This window comes from Nicotiana tomentosiformis, chromosome 8, assembly GCF_000390325.3.
Source record: "Nicotiana tomentosiformis chromosome 8, ASM39032v3, whole genome shotgun sequence".
Taxonomy (NCBI): Eukaryota; Viridiplantae; Streptophyta; class Magnoliopsida; order Solanales; family Solanaceae; genus Nicotiana; species Nicotiana tomentosiformis.
Window position 1 is genome coordinate 140,379,348 of NC_090819.1, and position 23,146 is coordinate 140,402,493.

At 36.1% G+C, this 23,146-nt stretch overlaps 1 protein-coding gene across 2 annotated transcripts; it reads right to left on the reverse strand.

Moving 5' to 3' along the window:
• Positions 1-1,816: 1,816 nt before the first annotated feature.
• Positions 1,817-17,446, reverse strand: LOC104101595 (mitochondrial inner membrane protein OXA1-like). 2 transcript variants are annotated; one of them, XM_070182867.1, is made up of 10 exons: positions 17,311-17,446; positions 15,716-16,216; positions 14,861-14,951; positions 11,197-11,244; positions 10,571-10,629; positions 9,310-9,385; positions 9,080-9,211; positions 8,394-8,501; positions 2,634-2,688; positions 1,817-2,492 (listed from the first exon to the last, which is right to left on the reverse strand). In XM_070182867.1, the coding sequence occupies exons 2-10, from the start codon at positions 16,198-16,200 to the stop codon at positions 2,197-2,199; spliced, it is 1,350 nt and encodes a 449-aa protein (XP_070038968.1). In that variant the 5' UTR covers positions 16,201-16,216; positions 17,311-17,446; the 3' UTR covers positions 1,817-2,196. The 2 variants fall into 2 exon arrangements, with proteins under 2 accessions (XP_070038968.1, XP_070038969.1); XM_070182868.1 differs by having other exon boundaries at positions 15,716-16,212; positions 17,311-17,418.
• Positions 17,447-23,146: the final 5,700 nt, after the last annotated feature.

Genomic DNA, 23,146 nt, shown 5'->3' on the forward strand with positions numbered 1-23,146 from the left:
GTTTCTGATCTTCTCTCTAACTCCTTCTAGTCTCTCTTCTTCCTACTCCTTCTCATTTTTCTCCTTATCTGCTGCTTCATTGCTGAATCGATACCAATTTGGTATCATGGGCTTAGCCCATTCTCCTACTATCCCCCATTTTTTCTGACTTTAGTTAAAGACTTTTATGCCTTATTAGTAAATAGGGTATTACATTCTCCCTGCCTTGAGAAATTCAGTCCCCGGATTTAAATTAGGTATATACCTGTAGACTGAAATAAGTTAGGATAATTGACTCGCATAGCATCTTCCATTTCCCAATTAACTTCTTCAATAGTATGATTTTTCCATAACACTTTAACAAACACAATTTTCTTTGACCGTAGCTTTCTTACTTGTCTGTCAACAAGCTATCGGTTCTTCCTTGTAAGACAACTTCTTATCGAGTAGTATAGTCGGTGCTTCAAGCACATGAAATGAGTCTGATATACATTTTCTTAGTATTGAGACATGAAACATTGGATGAATAAAAGACAACTCGGGAAGAAGTGCAAAACGATAAGCCATAGCTTCCACTCGGTCTAGTATCTCATACGGTCCTATAAACCTGGGACTCAACTTGACTCTTTTCCCAAACCGCATCACACCTTTCATAAGGGAGACTGGTAGGAACACTTTGTCCCCAATTGTGAACACCAAATCTCTTCTTCTCTTATATGCATAAGACTTTTGTCTACTTTGAGCTGTGAGTAATCTCTGTCTGATCAACTGGACCTTGTCAATAGCTTCTTGTACTAAGTCGGATCCCAATAAGTTAGTCTCACTAGCTTTAAACCGTCTGATAGAAGAACGACATTTTCTACCATATAATGCTTCGTACGGTGCCATTTGAATACTGGATTGGAAGTTATTGTTGTAAGCAAATTCAACTAAAGGTAGATATGCGTCCCAATTACCTCCAAACTCAAGAATACAAGCTCTCAACATATCCTTCAAGATCTGTATTGTACGTTCTGACTGACTGCATGTCTGTGGATGAAATGCAATACTAAGATCTACTCGTGTACCCAATGCCTCTTGAAAAGATTATGCAAAGTTTTACCGGGTAATTGCCTCCCACTAGAATAAGTCTCGAGTAATACTACTTGTCAAAGTTTATGCAAATCAACTAGCGTTTCTTGTCACACTAAGATTTCAATCCTGACTTCCCATTCTAACACAAATCTTGTGCTCTACATAATTTTTCAGCTATATCGGATTCAACCTTTAAGATTCATACATTAAAAATTCGTTATATTTTAAAAGTATTTATTGCAGTTTTAATATATTTTTACAAATAAATTTGTAAGTATTAAGTTCAGTAGATAACAAAGCTGCCCGCTACTATAAGAAGAAATGTTTATTTATTTTCTGAAATAGAGTCCTAAAATTATATTACATAGTAGAGTGGTATTCGACTAAAAGCAAAATATACGTACATTTCTTTTGCAGGTATCCTCTTCCCTTTTTGATAACAAATGAATACAGATTTCACACATTGCCACTGCTGTTACATTTGTTTAAAGATAAATAAAAGTGAGTGCTAGTAAAATTTTAGATCCTTCAACAGTCTGAAGATATTGTGCGTGCCTAACACGATTATTTTTGTTAATTGTTATTGATTGCGTTTTAGAACATGATTCCAACACTGTACCTACACATTTTCTACCAAAAATATTGAACCCAAGATCATTTCTCAGCTGTAACAAAACTCTATATAATGCATTAGTTGTTGAAGTACAACGATCCTCGCTGTTCATTACTGAAGCAACACTTTCCTCCACAAGAAATATAATCATTAATAATAAACTTGGAACATTTCCAATTAGTTTCAACAGATTAGCATTAGAGTATTTTGCCTCACAATTGCAAATAGCATTAGAGATATTTGCCAATTACAGCGACATTACAAGCTTTTTAAAGGGATAATCTTTCTCCAATTATGACTGATGCGGAGAAATAAAGATATTATGGTTACAGTTATCTCTATGAGATATACTTTGAAAGAAAACAAAACTTGCTTACTCCCCAAGACCCCTCAAGGGTGCAAACTCACTAAATTGCCAAAAATCATTGAGCTTCTCTGCCCCGATTATTTCAACAAATACAGCTTTTAATTGCGTATATGAACTATCGATAACCTATAACTAGCAATCAAGTTTTACCAATATCCTCCTATCACCTCTTCTTGTTCTTCTTTCTTTCTTTCACTTCTTTCTCTAAACTTCTGATCCTTTGACTAAGGACTGACGATGATGGTACTCGTTTACTTGTGGGTTTTGATTCTTCCAAAGGAGGCGATGATACAGCCGGCTGCTGGTTTTCTGCACGCTGCTTCGCTGCTACGTATTGTTGTGCTGCTGCGTATTTCTTAAGTGCTTCAAAAAATGGGACTCCCGGTTTTTGTTCTTTTGGAGGACTGAAAGGTATTATAGGAATACCTAGTTTCTTTTTGACTGCGTGATTTTTTATCACTGACACACAAGATGAAAAGAGAGACGTTATAGAGAAATTGCATTTACTTCACCATAGCAAATTCCAAATTTCACTTTTGAAAAGCAAAGATTGCAATGAGCAGATGAATATTTCACCATGAATGAAAGGAGCATACTAACCCAAACCATAGGAGAGTGAAAAGAGATTTGAAGTTATCCAGTAACAGAATATTGCCTGCAATTATTCAAATGTCATGAACGAACAAATCATTATGAATAATCAAACAAATACCATACATGAAACAGCATGTATAAGGATTATGTTGCACATATACACATGCACAAGAAAAGAAACATCCATGAAATACAACATGCATGTAACAGATGTAAACAATGTACAAGATTCTCGATTATGCCCAACCTTTTTGTTGCAAAAGATGGATGATTCATTCTTGATAAAACTATGCCTATTAACAATCTCAAGAAAATCCAGCAAGGCATTAGTAGCAACACCCACATATGGCCAATCACAATGACAATATCTTTGACGAACGTGTTCCAGCAATATTAGAAGAACATCTCTCTCTCTCTCTCTCTCTCTCTCTCTCTACCACATGCTTGTAGGCATGTGGAACAGGTGTTTTACTGTTTTTGACATGCTGATTGCATGCTCAAAGACTAAAACTGAAATTACATAATCTTGAGTACTTGAGTATGCCCGAGCAATTTATCAAACATAAAAGTCCAGGTGAGATTAAAATTTAAGTAAAGATAGAATGTTTAAAATGATAAAATGGATAAAAGAAAGCGGAAAAAAAACACTTGGTACGTTTCAAATCCGCAAATGGATAAACATACAGCTGGCAGGCCATCAAAGAAACTATAAAAATTAAAGAGGAGCCAATTTAATTATTCATCTTGATTTCCTTCACGAAACAGCCAATTCATCTTCAGCAAAAGATCTATATTGCCAGCAAATATGAACATCAAAATTCAAGTTTGACAGGCGAAGCTTGTATCCTTCGTTTTTTTTTTTGATGAAGTAAGATGTTATATTGCTGGCATCAGGAAGATGCAAATCATTACAAAAGAGGTTGGTTAGCTCCATTTACACAAAAATACAATTCTGACCAGGGAGCTAAACTAGAATCACCAAAAGCCTTTGGTTGTCAATCAAGCCAAAGACAGAGCTAATAAAATCTAGAAATGGAATTAAATCATTTACAGAGGAAAGGTTGCTCCAACTATATAGATTCCTACGGCACTTTGCTTTCAGGTAGCTGTTGGGAGTTGATATTCTATCAAAGCATCTGCGATTCCTTTCTGCCCAAATACACCAAAATATACTTGCTAGGATCATCTGCCAGATCTTCTTGATGGTTCTCTCAACTTTCCACTGACTCCAACTTTCAACTGCTTCTTTTATCCCTTGTGGTGTTGTCCAACTTATGCCAATCGTTGAAAGGAACATGTGCCACAAATCTGCAGCCACTCTGCAGTGTAATAGCAAATGGTTTATAGATTCTGAGTTGTCTAGACACATGTAACATCTATTCACCAGCTGGAAATTCCTTCTACACAAGTTGTCTTGGGTTAAAATCGCACCTTTAAGAGCTATCCAGGTGAAGCACATGACCTTTGTGGGGAGTTGTCTTCCAAATGAGCTTCCATGGCCAAAGCTGAGTTACTTCATTGCTAGCACACAATTTCTTGTATTCTTCCTTGACTGAATAACAACCTTCATTCAGATTGCCCCACCTTAAACTGTCTTGAGCTTGTGTATTCATTTGAAAGCTTTCCAGTAGTCGGAAAAGATCAAAGAGTTCCCCAAGTTCCCATTCCTGCATGTGTCTTCTGAAGAGGGGGTCCCATATGTTCTTTGATCTACATTGGGCAACTTTTGAGTCCGGATCGACTGCTATCTGGTACAGGGCTGGATGAGTGTATTTTAATGGTTGATTGTGAAGCCATTTATCCTTCCAGAACCTAACTGAGGTGCCATCTCCAATTCTAAATGAAACGTCCCGAAAGAATTCCTCTTTCAGACTGTTGATAAATTTCCAAGAACCAACACCATGAGGGGCTCTACTCTGTTTGGTACTCCAGTGGTTTAGCTTCCCGTACTTGGCATTCACTACTGCCTTCCATAAACATGTTCCTACCTGACCATATCTCCATCACCACTTCATAAGCAAACTCTTATTGTGCTTGGCTAAGTCTCTAACACCCAATCCACCTTGATCCTTAGGTTGAATTACCTTAGACCATTTTACAAGATGAAACTTGTGGCCTTCACTGTTCCCTTTCCAAAGAAAGGATCTTCTGATTTTGTCCAGTTGTCTTTGGATCTTTCTAGGCATAGGGAATAAGGACATGATATAGGTTGGTAGGCTGTCCAAGACACTATTGATCAGTGTCATTCTTCCTCCCATGGATAGGTATTGCATTTGCCAAGTTGCCAATCTTTTTTCCACCTTCTCAAGAACTCCATTACAAACCCCTATTGCTTTGTATTTTGCTCCCAGTGGAAGGCCTAGATATGTTGTTGGAAATGAGCCAATTACACAACTCATAATACTAGCCACTCTTCCAAGTTAGGCATTATATTCACAGGGTAAATCATACTTTTTTGCATATTAATGTGTAATCCTGAGATAGCTTCAAAAATCAGTAAAGTCAAATTTAGGTACTGAACCTGAAGCTTCTCCGCCCCACAGAAGATTAAAGTATCATCTGCATAGAGTAAATGTGACACTGCAACTGGGTCAACTAGGTCAATTGTGTTGTTTCCCACCCTGAACCCTTCAATCCACTACATTTGTTTTGCCTTATCAAGCATTCTGCTCAAACCCTCCATTGCAAGGATAAAAAGAAAAGGAGAAAGTGGATCTCCTTGTCTAATTCCTTTCTGTGGTGAAAAAAAACCAACTGGAGCTCTATTCACCAAGATGGAATACTTAACAGTAGTAAGGTTGTACCTGATCCATCTTATCCATCTGTCACCAAACCCCATTCCTTTCAAAATAGAAAGAAGGTATGACCAATTAACTTGATCACAGGCCTTTTCTATGTCCAACTTACAAAGAATACCTGGAACACCACTTTTCAACCTCCCATCTAGCAGCTCATTAGCTATCAATGATGCATCTGTGATCTGTCTATTTTTCAAAAAAGCATTTTGCTCTTTTGAAATCAGCTTGTCGATGACTGTTTTGATCCTCTCAGCTAGGAGTTTAGCAATTATCTTATAGACACTTCCAATGAGACTTATGGCCTAAAATCTCTAAGCTCTATAGCACCTTTCCTCTTGGGAACTAGAGCAATTTTTTTTTTTGATAAGGTAAATTGTATTAATCAAAAGGGAGAGAACTCACGTATACACAAAGTATACCAAAGACGTAGAGAATTTACATCAAAACATGATTCTCTACAAAAAACGGCCAATCTTCTGTACATGTAGGGGCTAAATGAGTGCACCAAAAAGCGATCAAAGATAAAAGACTATTCTTAAGATGTGAAAAAGGAGAATCAATCTTCTCAAAAACTCTCCTATTTCTCTCCCCCCATACTACCCACATGAGAGCTAACGGGGCGAACTTCCACGCCTTCTGCTTTCTTCTTCTACGAAAACCGCCCCAGCTATGTAACATTTCCTTTACAGTGCTTGGCATCACCCATTGAACACCAAAAAGATTCAGGATTACCCTCCACGAAGCAGAGGACACAGGGCAATGCAACATAAGGTGATCAACTTCTTCCCCTGAGCTTTTACACATGTAGCACCAACTAACAAGTGTAATTCCCCTCTTTCGGAGATTTTCAGCAGTCAAGATCAATCCCCTCGCCGCTAGCCATGCAAAAAAGCACACCTTCGTGGGCGCCCTAGGAATCCAGATCGAGGAGTATGGAAAAGTGGTCTCCTCTCTCACCAACATACTCTAGTAAAAGGACTTTACGGTGAAGAAACCATCGCCACGCAAGCCCCATCTCCAAGAGTCACAGGATGGCTGAAGCCTGTCTTGCCCGTATAGCAGCGCCAACAAAACTTGGAGCTCCGCAATCTCCCAATCTTGCATGTTCCTCCTGAATGAGAGATCCCATACTACCCCCCTTCATGCTCCTTGCAAATCTGTTGGACCATCAGTTCTTTCTGGTTTGAAACTCTAAAGACGTGGCACGTGGGGGAAGGAGACTCTCAGAGTATCCTCTCCACACCACCTATGATTCCAAAAGCTGATTCTCCTTCCATCTCCCACCCTGTAAGTGATGTTCCCACTGAATGCTTCCCAATTCTTCATGATGCTCCTCCACATGCCACACCCGAAAGGTGTTGTGATCGCCTTGGTCCTCCAACCCCCTCCCGTTGAGTCGTACTTTTCTACTATGACCTCCCTCCATAGAACATGCTCTTTTACCCCGAATCTCCACAACCACTTTCCCATTAAAGCTCTGTTAAATACCCTAAGATCTTTCACTCTAAGTCCACCCCACTTCTTTGGGGAAGTGATTGTCTGCCAATTCACTAGATGAAACTTTCTAGTTCCATCCGCCGCATCCCACAGAAAGTTCCTTTGAAGTCGCTCCAGTTTTTCTGTGATACTCACCGGTGCTTGCAACAGTGAAGCATTATTGGACCTCACCATATAACAGTGTTGATGGAAATGATTAAGAGCACCCATTAAATTCGATTTAACAAAGACCCATGACCTTTGAAAAAAAACCATTGTAAAACCGTCCGGACCTGGACTTTTGTCTGGAGCACAAGAGTTGATTGCAGCCCACACCTCATCTTCCTCAAAATCTCTCTCTAACCATGCCTTCTCTGTGGGAGAAAGACTTGGTAGATTTGAACAGTTATATTCTGGCCTCCATTGTTCATTCTCAGTGTAAAGGTCTTGATAGAAACTCAAAATTTCTGCTTTAATGACTTCCTTGTCTTCACATAGCTCATCTTCTATCATTAGCATATCTATGATGTTATTTCTTCTATTGGAGTTTGCCATTATTTGGAAGAACTTGGTGTTCTTATCCCCTTCTTTGAGCCAAAGACACCAGGACTTTTGTCTCCATGAGACTTCCTCAGCCTTTGCCATTCTTTTGAGGTCTAATTTCAGCTGCATGGATTTCTCCTTTTCTGCTTGGGACATATGTCTTGTTTCAGTTGCTTGTTCTAATAATGCGAGTTCCTCTAGCAGTATGTTCCTCTGTGCTTCCACTCTGCCAAGACTCTTTGTTCCAAACTGTAATGTCCTTTTTCAAACTTCTCAATTTTTGAGTTAGAATGAAATCTGGAATGCCCCCAATTGTATAGTTCTGCCACCATCCTTTGACCTTGTCCTTCGTTTTCCCAACAATATGCCACCATGCACCCGGTGTTATCAAAGGCAAAAAGCACAAAAAAGTTCTAAAGTTTGTTGGGGCGTAAAGCGCAAAGCGCAAATAAAGCGTGGGCTTTAATGAAAAAAGGCGCAAATGGAGAAAAACTACAAATATGTATGTGTAGTCCAAGACTAAAATCTATAAGCATGAATACCAAATATATGGACAAAGAAATTGAAAAAAAGTTGTGATAAAGTGAAATATCAGTTGTTTAGTGTCGCCTCTTCAGAATTACGCTCATTGGCAAGGAAAAGTATGCCCGCCTTTGATAACACTGCATGCACCATCCACCATACCTTTCATACAAGTGGTATATATAAAACAAACTTGTGCATCAAAGGGAAGTAAGGTTATGCATGTTACCACCAATTCAACAAGGAAAAAAAATTACTATTAGAGACTACCAGGAAAAAGAATAGGAAAAAAAGAAGAGAAAAGGAAGTTGGCAACAAATACACATCATAAACTTCTGGGGTAAACCGATTTTGCAGATCAGTCATCATGTGAAAAAAGGATAAATAAACTATGAACCATTATACACAAGTTGGTTGGATATCCCACCTTAGGAAAACCAGCAGTGAATGGGATAGTAAGCGCAGCGAAGGCCCGTGAAACATTTTTTATGGTTTTACCGGCAGGGTTTCCCTCCAATCCTTCTTGAGCATTGCACTGCAAAAGAACAACTCTAGTCAACAAAATTGACCAGAATAACATGCTCTAAAGAACTGTTAAGAAAGACAGATACAGCTGTTAATGATGGCTAGAGTATGAACTCGAGATCAACTAAAACTGACGTAAGATCTATAAAAAGTTTCAACATTAACTTGATAACGACATATTTACAGGTGCCTAAAACAAAACCATATTTACAGGCGCCTAAAACAAAACCATATTTACAGGCGCAGATTCTGTTATCCTTTCCCTTACTTCCTTTCTTCCTTTATTTCTGTTTTGGGCAGATTCCTTTGCTGCTCGGTGCAATCTAAACAAATATCTTTAATGATTCTCCAAGATAACAATGGATCTCTGATACAAAAAATTTAAAATTTCATGATCTTTTCAGGACAACTTTCCCTACTGTCTTCTTTCTTTAACAGTATTAGATATTTTATTCTCATTTGATTCCAACACAACATCAAACGATCACCAGTCATACAGAATAATAATCCATTGGACCATTAGAAAAAAGAACAATGAATCAAAAAATAAAATGAAAAGAAATAGACTGAGATAACAGATAACTTTACCTCCACCGTTATCCAGAATGTCAAAGCCGTCAAAACTGGAAGGATATACATACTATCTGGAGTAGTTAGATCAGTAAACCAAAATGCTCCTCCCTGTTTGAGAGAAGGAACATTGTCCGCCATGTTCCTAATCTGCATTTTCGAGAGATGGCATGAAGGTCTAATAACGGAAGGGACAGAGAGTGATAGAGAGAAAGAACAATACAGATAGCAGAACAGGATAAACTTACAGCAACAAAGAAACTGACAAAGATCGGGCCTTGTATCAGTAGTCCCTTTAAGGGAGTGAACATTGAAACTCCATGTCTGCAAGAATGACATTGATTTTATAAACACATTCACCATATCAAATATTTATATTTTTTTGAGATGGATTCACCATATCAAATATTTCACCGAAAGTATTATCATATCAAATATTTCACCGAAAGTATTATCAAAGGAATTTTTTTGGAAGTATGTGACTGCAGCTACTTATGTTTTAAATCTACATCGGATAATCAAAGCATCCCATCGACTTCTTGTCCAAACCACACATAATTAGTGTAATGTTTTGCTCATATGTGACCATGTATGTTTTGAACAAGCAAAAAAAAACAGCAAAGCTGAAGGCTAGATAGTTTTGTTTTTCCACAGCAATCGGATTGAGTGATAATTAGATACAGGAACCTGTTTAATCATCATTTGTCGGCAAGTACCAATACCATAATGATAACATTGAGAAAGTGTTGGAGAGGAGCTAAAGTAGCAAAGCAAAAAATAACTGAAGCGAAACAAGGAAAAAGTCAACTGGAAAAGTAGTGAAGCTAAGAGAAACAATAACATCATTGAACTGCTATAAGGCAGGAAATATTTACTTATGTAAAGGTTACCAAGCTCAACAAAAATTGGAATATGTATCTTTCAAAGAGTGCATATTACCATGGTTGATTTACAACATATATATTTACAAGTCTCATCAGAATGCCCATTCAGCTTTGTCAGTTGCTTAAAGTACTGGAGGTATCATTTCGATCCTTTTGAAAGAAATTTGCATTATCTACGGATTAATAATACTGGCACAACATGCAACACTTAATAAAACTACTATTCTGAAGTTCACCTGAACTACTGCAGATGAATAATCTGAGAATAAGGAGATCTCAGAATTATAGTTGTGAAGGAAGACAGATGCATGTAACGGAAAGTTCAATTCTTAAGTAAGGGAATAGCAATGGGGTAGACATGCAACTCAAAGTAGCTCTAAAATCGACTCAAGAGAAGAAAAAACATAAAAGAACACTAGAAGAAAAAGAAATAACTGGTGGATTATGACAAGCTGGTTAACTTTTCTAAATATGGTGGTGACAAGGCCGGCTCGCTGGAACCTACCCCTGGTAGCTATATTCACCAATGCTTTCACATGAGAAGCTAGTTAAGTTTTTCAAGAATTTTTGGTCCAAAACAGCGCATATAGTAGTTCATTAGAGTCAACAAGGAAAAGTTGCTTACTCCTTCATTAATTCATTCATTCTTTGTTGACCTTCAGCAACTGCTGCTGGCGCCATACCCTGTTAAGAAGTAAAAAGATAAACCAATGAAGAACTTTTGGCAGGTACAAATATAAACCACATAATTCTTGCCTCCAAAAGGGAAGGAAACACATGAGTTGTTAATAATTTAAGGCAAAAATTCTGACAGTAAAGAAGACACGCGAGTATGGCCTATATGTGCATGGATCAATTACTTAGAGATGATAATAGGCAGGTTTTAGAGTCTAAGACACATGTAAAAGTTTAACCATCAACAAAGTTTAAAGCAGTATTGAACACTCAGTAACTGGATCACGTAGAATAATTTATTTATTTACTTTATAACCATCAATTCCTTGAACCGAGCGTCTATGAGAAACAGCCCTCTCTACCTTCAAGGTAGGGGGTAAGGTCTACTTATACACTACGCTCCCCAGATCCCACTTGTGAGATTATACCGGGTTTATAGTTGTTGTTGATAACCATCACTAATATTTTTCAGATGTCATTACTAGAAGGTACATGACATGGTCGGAAATTCATTCAAGTGATTAGCTAGCTCAATCAAAAAGGAAAGATAATGAGAGGAGACTCGTATCAACCTACCTTATTTTGCATCTCTTCTTTTATCTCTTCCATCTTCGGCCTCAGAAGCTGCACAAGACATGCAAGTTAAGAAATGGACAATCAGTGAATGAAGTGAAAATCGGAACAAAGATGAAGCAAGGAGATTAAAGAAGGAAAAATTGCCAGTCTTTTCATGTATATTCTATTTTAGTACTGTGTATGATAAATCTAGACCAAATATTAGAACGCAATGGATTCTAATAAACATAAAGCTGGTATTTCAACATTTTCACCAACTACACAGTAATTCACAGAAGCTTGCTTTGGTAAAGGTAAACATATCATAGCAGATTTTAACAATCTCCGCAAATGAAATGAATAGAGAAGTCAACAAAGAATGAAGAAATGAGAATCAACCATCAAGCATAACTTTTGAAAGAAAGATAAGTATAAAGAGCAACAACTGGAACCATAAAGATGTACTAAACCTTCCTTTGAATAATACATGTTTAAAGTTCTCTTTAAAACAAAGAATCTCTATAGAAAATCACTTGATGGCATCACAAATCACAATGGAGCAGATATCTATGCTGCATCCACTGCACACTAAATGTTCGGACGTCCCTTTCCTACTTCTTGAAGTTTGAAAAGAAATTTATTTTTGGCACAGAAAATTTAGCCTGAACTTACTCAATTACAGTGAAACCAGCTAGTCAAAGGTGAAAAGTATCGAGGATCGCCAGATCTGGGGGCTTTAAGCACAAAACAGATTTAAAGCAAGTGCTTTTTAAAGATAGGCACAGATGAAGAAAACAATAAAAGATAAATGTAGTAAAAAACTATAATTATAAAAACAAACAACAATTATATGGACAAAGGGATGGAAAAAACTTAATTAAAAATATATAAAATAAGAGTCACGTCAAACAAGTTCAAAAGACTAATTTAAATGTTTGATTCAGAAATCAAAAGACAGCTTTTACAATTTCTTTCATATTTCTTGACATATATTTCTATTTTCATATTCTGAATCAATAACATATACATGCATAACATTATATAGCACTTTGTCAGCTATACAACTGTTGCTCTCTTCAGAACCCATGGACACTAATGTGCAGGTGTTAGTGCTTTGGTGCCAACACTGAACTGCCAACTAAGCGTGGAGAAGTGTCCAGCGTACCCTGTACCTAACTTCAGGGTACCTAACAACACAGAGTGAACTCTGTGGCCTCTAATCAATGAGATGTTGAGCCAATGAAATGATATGAGTCGCTACTTTTTTATTTTTTTGAAAATAAATGAGTCATTAAAATTTTTGCTTCACCTGATATGATTGCTTGGTGTAATTTTAGAATCAAATAAAGCACAACTATAACCACCAAGCTTACATTGCGCACAAGACTAAACACCATAGAAGCACATATTTAGAAAAAAGGAGAGACTAGATGGGGTCTGTTACATGAAGTGTCAAAGAGGTAAGATCACAAGACTTGATTATAGCAAGTAGCAAATCCTTCTCAGCTAGTTCTCAAACCCCACAACACGAGCCAAAGTACTGACCATGATCTTCTGAGAAATTTTTGTTTGTTACATAAAAAGGTTTCATCGTGATATTCTCGAAGCTACTGTAGCTTTATCACTTAGCAGTTATAATAGCTTTATCAATGAAGTGGGAGGAGAACCATGAGATCTTAGGTTCTTTCCCAATGGAGACAAAAATACACTAGGTGATTTCTTCTCATTTGCCAAAGCCTTCATAGGCAGAGTTACCCAATACTTGTTTTGGTGACAGGTAAGGGACAACCGATGAAATAGTCTGCGTGCAAGCAGGCTCAGATACCACCATCATAAAATAATAAAAAACGAACAGTTTAAACAAGAAGCTCGACACCACATTCCATTTACTTTAAGGTAACAAAATTTAGCAATAGAAAATACCTAAGTGAGCCAAAACAAGCACATCCAGCATAGTAGTAGGAATGTCAACAATCTTGGCGCTTATTAGTAAAGTAATAAACTTTGTTGACTTATTAAAAAAGGGGTAGACAACTAGAAATGCCGATGCACGTAAATCATTTTTTCTTTTATTTCCCTTTTCACTTTATTAGGTAAAGAAGTGAACAAACTAAGATCCAAAAGAAGGAAATAAGGCCATCATTCTTTAAGGCCAAGCACTGTTAAAGAAGATAAGTGTAAAACCGCAGTATAAAGATAAACAAAAATGTAGCTTTGAGGTCTACTAACCTAGAAGGCAGTATACCTCGCCTAACTTCCTAGTCTTTGAAAGGACATATTTCCATTTTGTATAACGCGCAGACATTGAACAGAACCAGTTGGCCTCAAATTAAATATTTGCGTGTCACTTGAACAAGAATGAATTAAAAGGTAAAAAGTGATCATGTTGTATATTTAATAACCGTGGTGTCCGGGCCAACTTGCAGCACACCTACCACCTCTCACCAGCATCAGGTACCAGGTAACTCTGTCCATCAAGGCCTGAACAGATGGAAAGAAATCACCTAGTGTTTTTGCTTCAGTTGAGATTTGAACCTGAGACCTCAAGGTTCTCAACCCACTTCATTAACCACAAAGCCACACCCTTGGGCATGTTGTTATATGAGATCATTAAGCTCTAAAAAGATAAAATCTATTCAAGTTAAGCTTGAGCAATGAGCAAGTAGGCATAACGAAAAATTCATGTACAGTGCACTTCTCATTTGTATCAGGAGAAAGCGAGAGGTTATAGTCAATTCTCATGCGTGAGGACTTGGATTAATATCAATCTTATTGTGTAATGGATACTGAAATTAGTTTGTATTGTTATTGCATTTTGATTGTTATAGTACTAAATTGATTGTGTTTGGTACTTTAAATTTTCGAAAAATTGTTCGCTTCATTGAGAAGTCTGCACTCCACTTCATGCTTTTCTCTTCAGCCTCCATGGGCCTTGTGCTTTTTGCTTCTAAAAACACTGTGATGTTGTCATTTAAATGGTCCGCAGAGACAGAATAAACTGCTAATACTTGAAGTCACAGGTTTTTATACTGATCTATGACTGCAAAAGACTTCTTCCGGAACAAAAAAATGGGTTTAACATGATTAACTAATTAATGTTACTACACTATTGCCACTGGTTTTCAGGTTACAAGTGAAAAAGGATATTTCCAATCCAAGGCTACAATTATACATGACACTCAGGGTTCATTCTAGCAGATACTTTGATGTATGAGCCAGGTGCTTTATTTTACCTGCTTCTGGTCTAAATTTAGGATTGGAAGAGACCAAGAAATTACTGAAGAGTGAAAACAGGCTGCAAGATAGCGCTAGCTAACAAATGAAATTGGCGTGAGGTTAGGATTTTATAAGTTCCTTTAGCCCAATAAAAGACAAGTAGGAAAACAATTGGACAAACTTTTGTTGCTCAGCGATATTTGTAACTCATATACGTTGACATACTTGAACTTGAATTTCTTCTCACTTTCCTTCATTAAATTTTGTGCATATAAAGGAGGTCCTATGTCGACATGAGATCCTATGGAGTCTTTTATTTTTAAAGGAAAGGGTAAGATCATATTCTTTTTATGATGAGGGTAAGATAATATGTAGTCTAGTATAGTTATTTCACCAACTGCCTTAAGATGTTATTAAAATAAACAAACTGGGACATGTAGCAAGGTTAAGATGCACTACAGAGGCTTACCGTTAGTTGTGAAGTAGACTTCAGCTGATTAATCATAACTGGAAGAGTTAACAACCGAATAATAATACTTGTAGCAACTATGGATGCCCACCTGAACAACATCAAAAAATTCAAGATGAAGTCAAGGCCTTGAGAGTTGTCATTTAATAACTAGACATAGCAAAACGACTAGATTTTAACTTCTGCAAACTACAATTACCAAAACAAAAGAGAGAGAGAGAGAGAGAGAGAGAGAGTAACTTTTAAGGACCTATGATTCCAAAGTATTTCAGCTAAAATGTAAAATCTCAAACTTCCGAACATATCTCTCAATCAAGAGCTACTACTACCAGTCTGGCACTACTAATATTAAATCCCAAGCAAGTTCAAGTATTTTCAATGAAATAAATCTGCAGTTATGGAGTCCCGCTAAATATTTGTGGACATTAAAAGAACAAACTCTGCAAGCCAAATCGAATACATGTGAGATGCTTCAACTGCAATCATAATCTCAACTTAAAATTCTATATTTTAACGCTCTATGAATAAGTTAAAAAGATGTATATATTTTTAATAAAGGACTTCAGGAATAACAAAGAGTTCATTGAACTCTTCCAGCCCCAACTCGGGAGTGCATTGAGTTGTTTATATCTAGTTATCACTCTCTCTCTCTCACCTAAAAATTACCAAGAGAAGAATAAAGATACCCATACGTTTTTTTTTTTTTTTTTTGGGGGGGGGGGGGGGGGGGTAGGTAACTCTACCTGCCATTTCTCTTTCCTATTAAATCAATCCAAACACGCTGTAAAAAGTCACAGCAAATACATGTTCGCGAGAAAATTAGAGAAAAATAGAGGCAACATCATTTACTCTTACCATTCAAGCCCAGTAAACATATGAATGTAATCCATCAAATACATCAATGCCTTAACCGGCAAATAACAATCTGCAGCAGCAATTGCCATCTCGTTCACAGCTGGAGCTTGAGAAACTACAGCCTCTACAGCCTTATCAGCCAGTACTTCAGCAACATCAGTCATGTAGTCTATTTTATTCGCTTCACCACCAATATCAGTTGACATATTCCTGGTCAATAAGGACCCATAACTCATCGGAATCATAAGGCCTGAAGCACAAAATCTCCTGTCTTGAAATGGGTTTCTTGAGCCACTGAAGCTGTTAATCCCCCTTGCACTTCCCATGTAACGGTACTGGGAAAAACTGGGAATTCTTGAACTATCAAAACCGGGTTCAGGGTTGTTACGATCATCATCATGATGAAAGTAAGAAAATGCAGGGGTAACTTTTTGGTGCTGATAAAGAAGCTTAGCTCGTGTCGTTATGTTGCGCCTATAAGCCATTCTTTTAATTTGCTTCCTTCAATAAACAGATTTAGCAGCAAATATTAGCATCCCACATCATAGTTAGGCAACCATTGCAGTATATACACAACATATGCACAGACTATAATACATCATAAAGATGAAACCTTTACAGTGACTCACGCAGCACAATACACAGAAACAATACATCATAAAAATGAAAACTTCACATTCATTCGCACATACAATTCACAGAAACAATGCATCCTGCAAATGATACCTTTATAGACAGTCATACAACAAAAAACAGAGAAACAATACATCCTAAAGACAGTGGCGGATCCATATGAGGTCTGGGTTCGACTGAACCCATAAAGTTTGGCCCAGCCTATGAATAGATATTAAAAAAACAGGTGAAAATGGCTAATTTGAGCCCATATCTCAAGAGGTGCAATGGATTCAACGCCAACGGGCTTTAAGCATAGGTTTTTAATGCGGAGATACAAAGTTCGATTCTCTGCTGCATCATTCTATTTATTTAGTTTGTCCCTACTGTAAAGCATCACCATCCCTGCTTCTTCAAATGATATTGCTTCTCTTCCTTTTCTTCACAAAGCTTAGCACTATACTTTCTTTTTGCCTTCAAGCTTAGCACTATAATTTAGCTTATATCGACCACTCAGAGACGGAGCTAGACTATTACTTACCGGTTCGGACAAACCGGTAGCTTTTGCTTAGACTCTGTATTTGTATTATATGTATAAATATTTAAATGCGAACCCAACTTTCTATCTAAAGGTTATACGCATTTATAATGTTTTGCTGAAAATGTTTTTTTACAGCTAATATAATTGTTTATTATGTAATGATAACATAACGTCACCGTCCTAGGCTCCTAGCACCTCGAATTCTGAACTCATAAATTAAAATCCTGGATTCGCCCTGCCTAAAGATGAAACCTTTACAGTCATTCTCACAACATAATACACAGAAACAATGAATCCTAAGATTAAAATTTTACGGTCATTCACACAACATATTGAACACAAAAACAAAATATTTAGAATGAATCAGAGTTCAGATCCAAATTACTGTTATTGGTAATACGAAGAATATATGAAAACAAAAGTTTTAAAATTGAAGACTTACAGTGATATGTGATTGTGAGCTCGAAGAAAGAAGGGAAATGAGGAAAGGGTTTACGGGGTTTTATTATTATGAAGTAAAAAACAGAGGAGTGAAATCTTTGGATTTTTTCTTTTCTTTTTCAGACAATGTTTTTTCCTCTTCTTTTTTTTTTTTGACCCGTTCGGGTTTCGGGCTCCGATAAGCTTGTTACCATATTTGGGGTGTTTTAGTCATTTCATGACAGTTTTTGGGGTGCTGTATCCTGCGTTTTTAGCATATTCTCGTCCTATCAGATATTTGTTGGGCCGGTTGGAAGTTGGATTAGACTACAAATGGGCTGTAAAGCGGCCCAATTTCCTGAAAACACGTGGAATATGGGGGGAGGGGGGAGCAGAAATAGGTGGAAGTGCACGTCTAGCCACTAATTAAAGATGTCTTTATATTTTACCCACTGTTTAAAATATATTTACTCTTTAGTCAGTGCTTAATAAATTTTTACCCGTCCGGACGAAAATACCCATGTGCTAGACATGGGTGTTGTATAAATATTAAGCATGTGTCCTTAACTTTATGAATGTTGTGTAAATATTAAGGACAAAGTGTCATGTATTTGCACCTTCCGTTGTTAAACTTTAGGATATCATGTCCTTAACTTCGTATGTACAATGTAAATGTTAAGGATATGGTGTCCTTAACTTTATGTGTGTCGTGTAAATGTTAAGGACACAATGTCCTTAATATTTATACAACACTCATGAAGAAAGGGTAAAAACGTCTTTTCGTATTAATTTTAATAGAGTAGTGGCTATTTTTGCTCAGCATTAAAAATACTGAATAAAAACTAAATACCATATTAAAAAGTGGCTATCCCACGCCATTTCAATAGTAATCACAATTTAGTCACTTTTTTATGTAAAGATAAAATCTGAACAAAAGCATCCTTAAAAAATCGAAAAAATTCCAGCATAATATACTGGAGTTCGTACTTTTTACATATGAGATTCCAGCATAATGCGCTGAAATTCCAACATAATATGTTGCAATTTTATATACAGGAGCTCAATAATGATCGTATCATATTATATTATAAGTGTGAAGCCCAGATCAAAAAATTGAAAGACTAAAATAACCTTTTAAAATTAAGAGACTATAATACCCTTCAGTATATCAATACGTTAACCTACTTTTTTCACTAATTTTAGTACCAATATTCAACTATTAAATCTAAACAATTAAGGTATATTGTTGCTCTATGATGAGAAACACCGTTTCGAATTACTCGGACAATCAACCGTTCCAACACATTACGTTTTGGGAACCAGAATTCGTATTTATTTGTCTTATATGTCGGCCATGCCTCAATTTAGAACGTCATTTCTCCAATCACACTCAACACTTTGGTAAACAATAGACACCATAAATGATCAAATATGCTATAGCGAGCCTCAAACCTTCTCCCTTTGTTACACCGGAAGCGAAGAGAAGTTCAAATGGTTTTTCCATTTTTACTGGTTATATTGGAGGAGGGGGGACACGTATACCTCTCAGTACATATGTATTCCCTTTTATTTTGCTAAAATATTGCTTGAAATTTTCTGAACCATTTTTATATTTCTAGCTAAGTTCATATAATGTGTACACGTGATTCATTATTATAGAGTTAAAGGAGGAAAATGAAAAGAATTCCATTTCCAAAATTTTTTACGTTCCAAAAACTATTAATAGTTTAGAATCTTTTAATTTTCTCATATAAATGGAGATCCTAAAGCATCCAAACGAGTTAAACTCCTTCCTTGCCTTCAATAAGAAAAATTCCTAGATTTTCTTTTCCCATCACATTCTTCTAGAGTGTTGCATCTTTCTTTAGCTTAGCTCCGATGGGTACGGATGATCTATTTCTTTCTATTAGATATAATTCGTATCTTATGTAAAAATATTTTTAGAAATTGTGTCAGGGATGTAATGAATTAATTACTTAGAAAGTGAGAATATTTTAAATTCTCTCTCGCATTATCCTTTAATATTATTGGACATACCTACCTCATTATTTTCCTTTTCTCATTTATTTTTTCGATTGATACAGTTACATATATAAGTCGGTGTCTTTAGTATCTTTTTACTACATAGCTAAACTTAAAAAAAGTATCTTCATAGAGTTTTATTTATTTATTTATTTTTACAAAGCAGTAAAAGACGTAAAATAATCAACAACAGACAAGCGAAACAAAAAATATAGGAATTCTACAATGTCTCATTCACTTCAATTAATTGCCTTTGATTCATAGGTGTTACCATTTATTATGGAATGGGAGTTAAATTGATCATTTGCTATTTATGCGTAATTTGGTATTATAATCTTCTAACAAATTTTAGTCATGATAGAGTAATCAAAACGTGAAATACAACAAAAATATTATTTATAAGAAATTATTAGGTAAGGTACGACGATATCACATGTTTGCACTTGTAACACTAAAAATTAGCTCATTATATATCATACCTTCCTAACTGAATTTAATTGTTTAATTTTTAGGTTCAGAAAATGTCTATTCATTTAACGTTCATAATCAAGTCGTTCAATTATGCATATTGTTCATTGATACAGAATACACGTGCAATACACGTGTCCAGAAATTAGTACTATATTATAAGTATGAAGACCAAAACTAAAACTTAAAAGACCGAAATAACCTTATAAAGGTGAATGACTGTAATACCCTTCAACATAATATTATTTAAGATATAAATTTTTACAAAGAAGTAAAGATACATTCTAAGAAATTATTTAATTTGAAATAAAGTGTCACGACCCGAAATTCTCACCTTCGGGACCGTGATGGCGCCTAATATTTTACTTGCTAGGCAAACCAACGTTAGAATAATATTAGCCATTTTAAAAAAATAAATTTAATTAATAACAAAGAAACAAATACGGAAGTAAAGTCTGAATTGTAGTGAATAATTCATAATAATAGTGATGTCTAAATAACATCCCAGAACTTGAGTCACGAGTGCACGAGCTTCTACAATAATACAAATAAAGGTCTCAATAAAATAAAGATGTCTGAAAGCAAACACGCAACTAAAATAAGATAGACGGGGACTTCAGAACTACGAACGTTGTGTAGTTATACCTCAAATCTCCTCTGAGTAGCTGAAATCCGAGCAAGTCTATGGTACGCCGCTGGGACCAACTCTAAAATCTGCACAAGAAGTACAGAGTGTAGTATCAGTACAACCGACTCCATGTATTGGTAAGTGTCGAGCCTAACCTCGACGAAGTAGTGACGAGGCTAAGGCATGTCACTTACATTAACATGTACGCAACAATAGTAATAACCACAATAATAGAATTAAATCATGTAACTCATTTCTAATAGTTGAAGCCAACTCAACAGTCATAACCAATTATTATTTCAACTAATTTCTGTTGCAACGTGCAACCCGCTCCCACAATATATTCATTTTTAATCCTCCAATATTTATTTTAATCAAGTGTATATATAGACTTTTAAATAAGTCTGTTGTGGCGTGCAACCCGATCCCCCAATATGGACTTTTAATACAAGTCTGTTGCGGCGTGCAACCCGATCCCCCAATATATTCATTTCAATCAATTTTGTTAGAAGAAATGACCTCAATAACTACAACAATTAATATAAAAAAAATTAAGACAACAAGCATACAATAATTATGATTTAATTATGAAACAAATAATGACAAATAACAATTTATTAAGGAAGTCAGGGAGAAAATAAGCAGTTTACTATTTAATATGTTAAATGTCAAGTAGCAATTAATACACATAAATCAAATCAGCATGTAGCAATTATTGCAGGAATTCAAGAATTAATATTTGACAAATAAAATGAGAGAAATAATTATCATAACAATTAATTCGTGTATTAAAATAAATTTAGGATTTTTAAATAATTATGCAAATAATTAATTTGACGACGTATAGACACTCGTTACTTCGCCTATACGTCGTTCACATGCATTCCACATAACAAATAATTTAAGGATTCTATTCCCTCAAGTCAAGGTTAACCACGACACTTACCTCACTTTGCAATTTCAATCAATTATTCGACCACAACTTTTCATTTTGAATTTGTCTCCAAAAGCGTCAAATCTATTCACAAACAATTCGATATACTCAATACGAATCATAGGAATTAATTCCATATGCATTTACTAATTTTCGGATAAAATCCGAATTTCACTTTAAAAATTAACAGTGGGGCCCACGTCTCAAATCTCGGAAAAACTTATAAAATTCGAACACCCATTTTGAGACGAGTCCAACCATATAAAAATTATCAAATTCCGATATCCAATGGACCAGTGTTTTAAAAGGCGTGGGCGTAAGGCGGGGCGTTTTACATATGCCTCAGCGGGGCGTAAGCCCCATAGATATTTAATTTTTAATATTTTATAAAATAATATAATGACAGTTAATATTTATAAACAGGTAAAATTGCATAAAATTGAAGAAAGCTATATATATGTGTGCTCCATCCCCACAAAAAACTAATCAAAACAATCTATTATATGTTACTTACAAGCACAAGTAATTTGAGTCTAAAAGAATAGAGTTTTCTATATGGAGGAACAAAAAGGATAATTAACCTGCAATTTAAACTTTGAATTTGCTGCTATGAAGAAAAATGTAGTTCTCTTTGTATTTGTAAAGAAAAAAAAAATTGCTTTTGGGAGATATTAGTAGACTAGCGGACAAGATAACAAATTGGAAAAACCATGAATTAGGGTTTAAATCAATTAAGAAGGTCTTTACTTTTAAATTTAATACTTTTGAGTTCCTTTTTAAACCTTTTGAGTAATTACCAAACTGACTTTTGATAATTTGGATATTATATGAAGGACTAATTCAACAAATTTTATTTTAATTTGAAAAAGTCTCTAGGCTTACTCCTTACTAAAAACATGTGCCCCGAACGCTGGGACGTACGCCTGTTTAGACTTTCGCCCCACACCATCGCCCCGGGGCGTTTTTGGGATGCCTCGCCCCGAAGCTCGCCCCAGAAACGCCTTTTAAAACAGAGAAATGGACTTTCAAATCTTAAATTTTTATTTTTGGGAGATTTTATAAAAAATTGATTTTTCTCCCAAAATTTAACGGATTCATAATATAAATGAGTATGGAATCATGAAATATAATCAATATAGGATAAGAAACACTTACCCCAATTTTTTCCCGTGAAAATCGCCCAAGAAGCGCTTTACCCGAGCTCAAAATGGAAAATGATGAAAAATGGGACGAAATCCCATTTCGAGAACTTAAGTTCTGTTTGCTTAGATTATTACTCATCGCAATCGCGGGAATTCGTTCGCAATCACGTAGAATAATTTATCCCTATCCATTTTAATTCTACGCGAATGCGGCAGTGCTCTCGCGAATGCGAAGCACAACTTATCAGCCTTCCGCGATCGCGGACTACCTTGTACGATCGCGTAGCACAAATTTTGTGCTTCAGCATTTGCCTCATTCCTTCTTCGCGAATGCGGCTTGGCCCTCGCATTCGCGGTGACTTAGTTGCTACAACTGTGCGATCACGGACCTCACCATGCGATCTCATAGTACAAATTTCATATGTGACCATTAAGCCTTCGCGATCGCGGACACAGTCACACGATCGCATAGAAGGAAACCAGTAGCAGCAAGTTCAACAGTTTCATGGTTCCAAAATGCGCCGATCCTGATCTGAATTACACCCGAGCCCTTGGGGTTCCAAACCATATATGCACACCTGTCCAAAAACTTAATACGAACTCGCTTGTGCAATCAAAACACCAAAATAATACTTAGAACTACGAATCAGACACCAAATCAAAG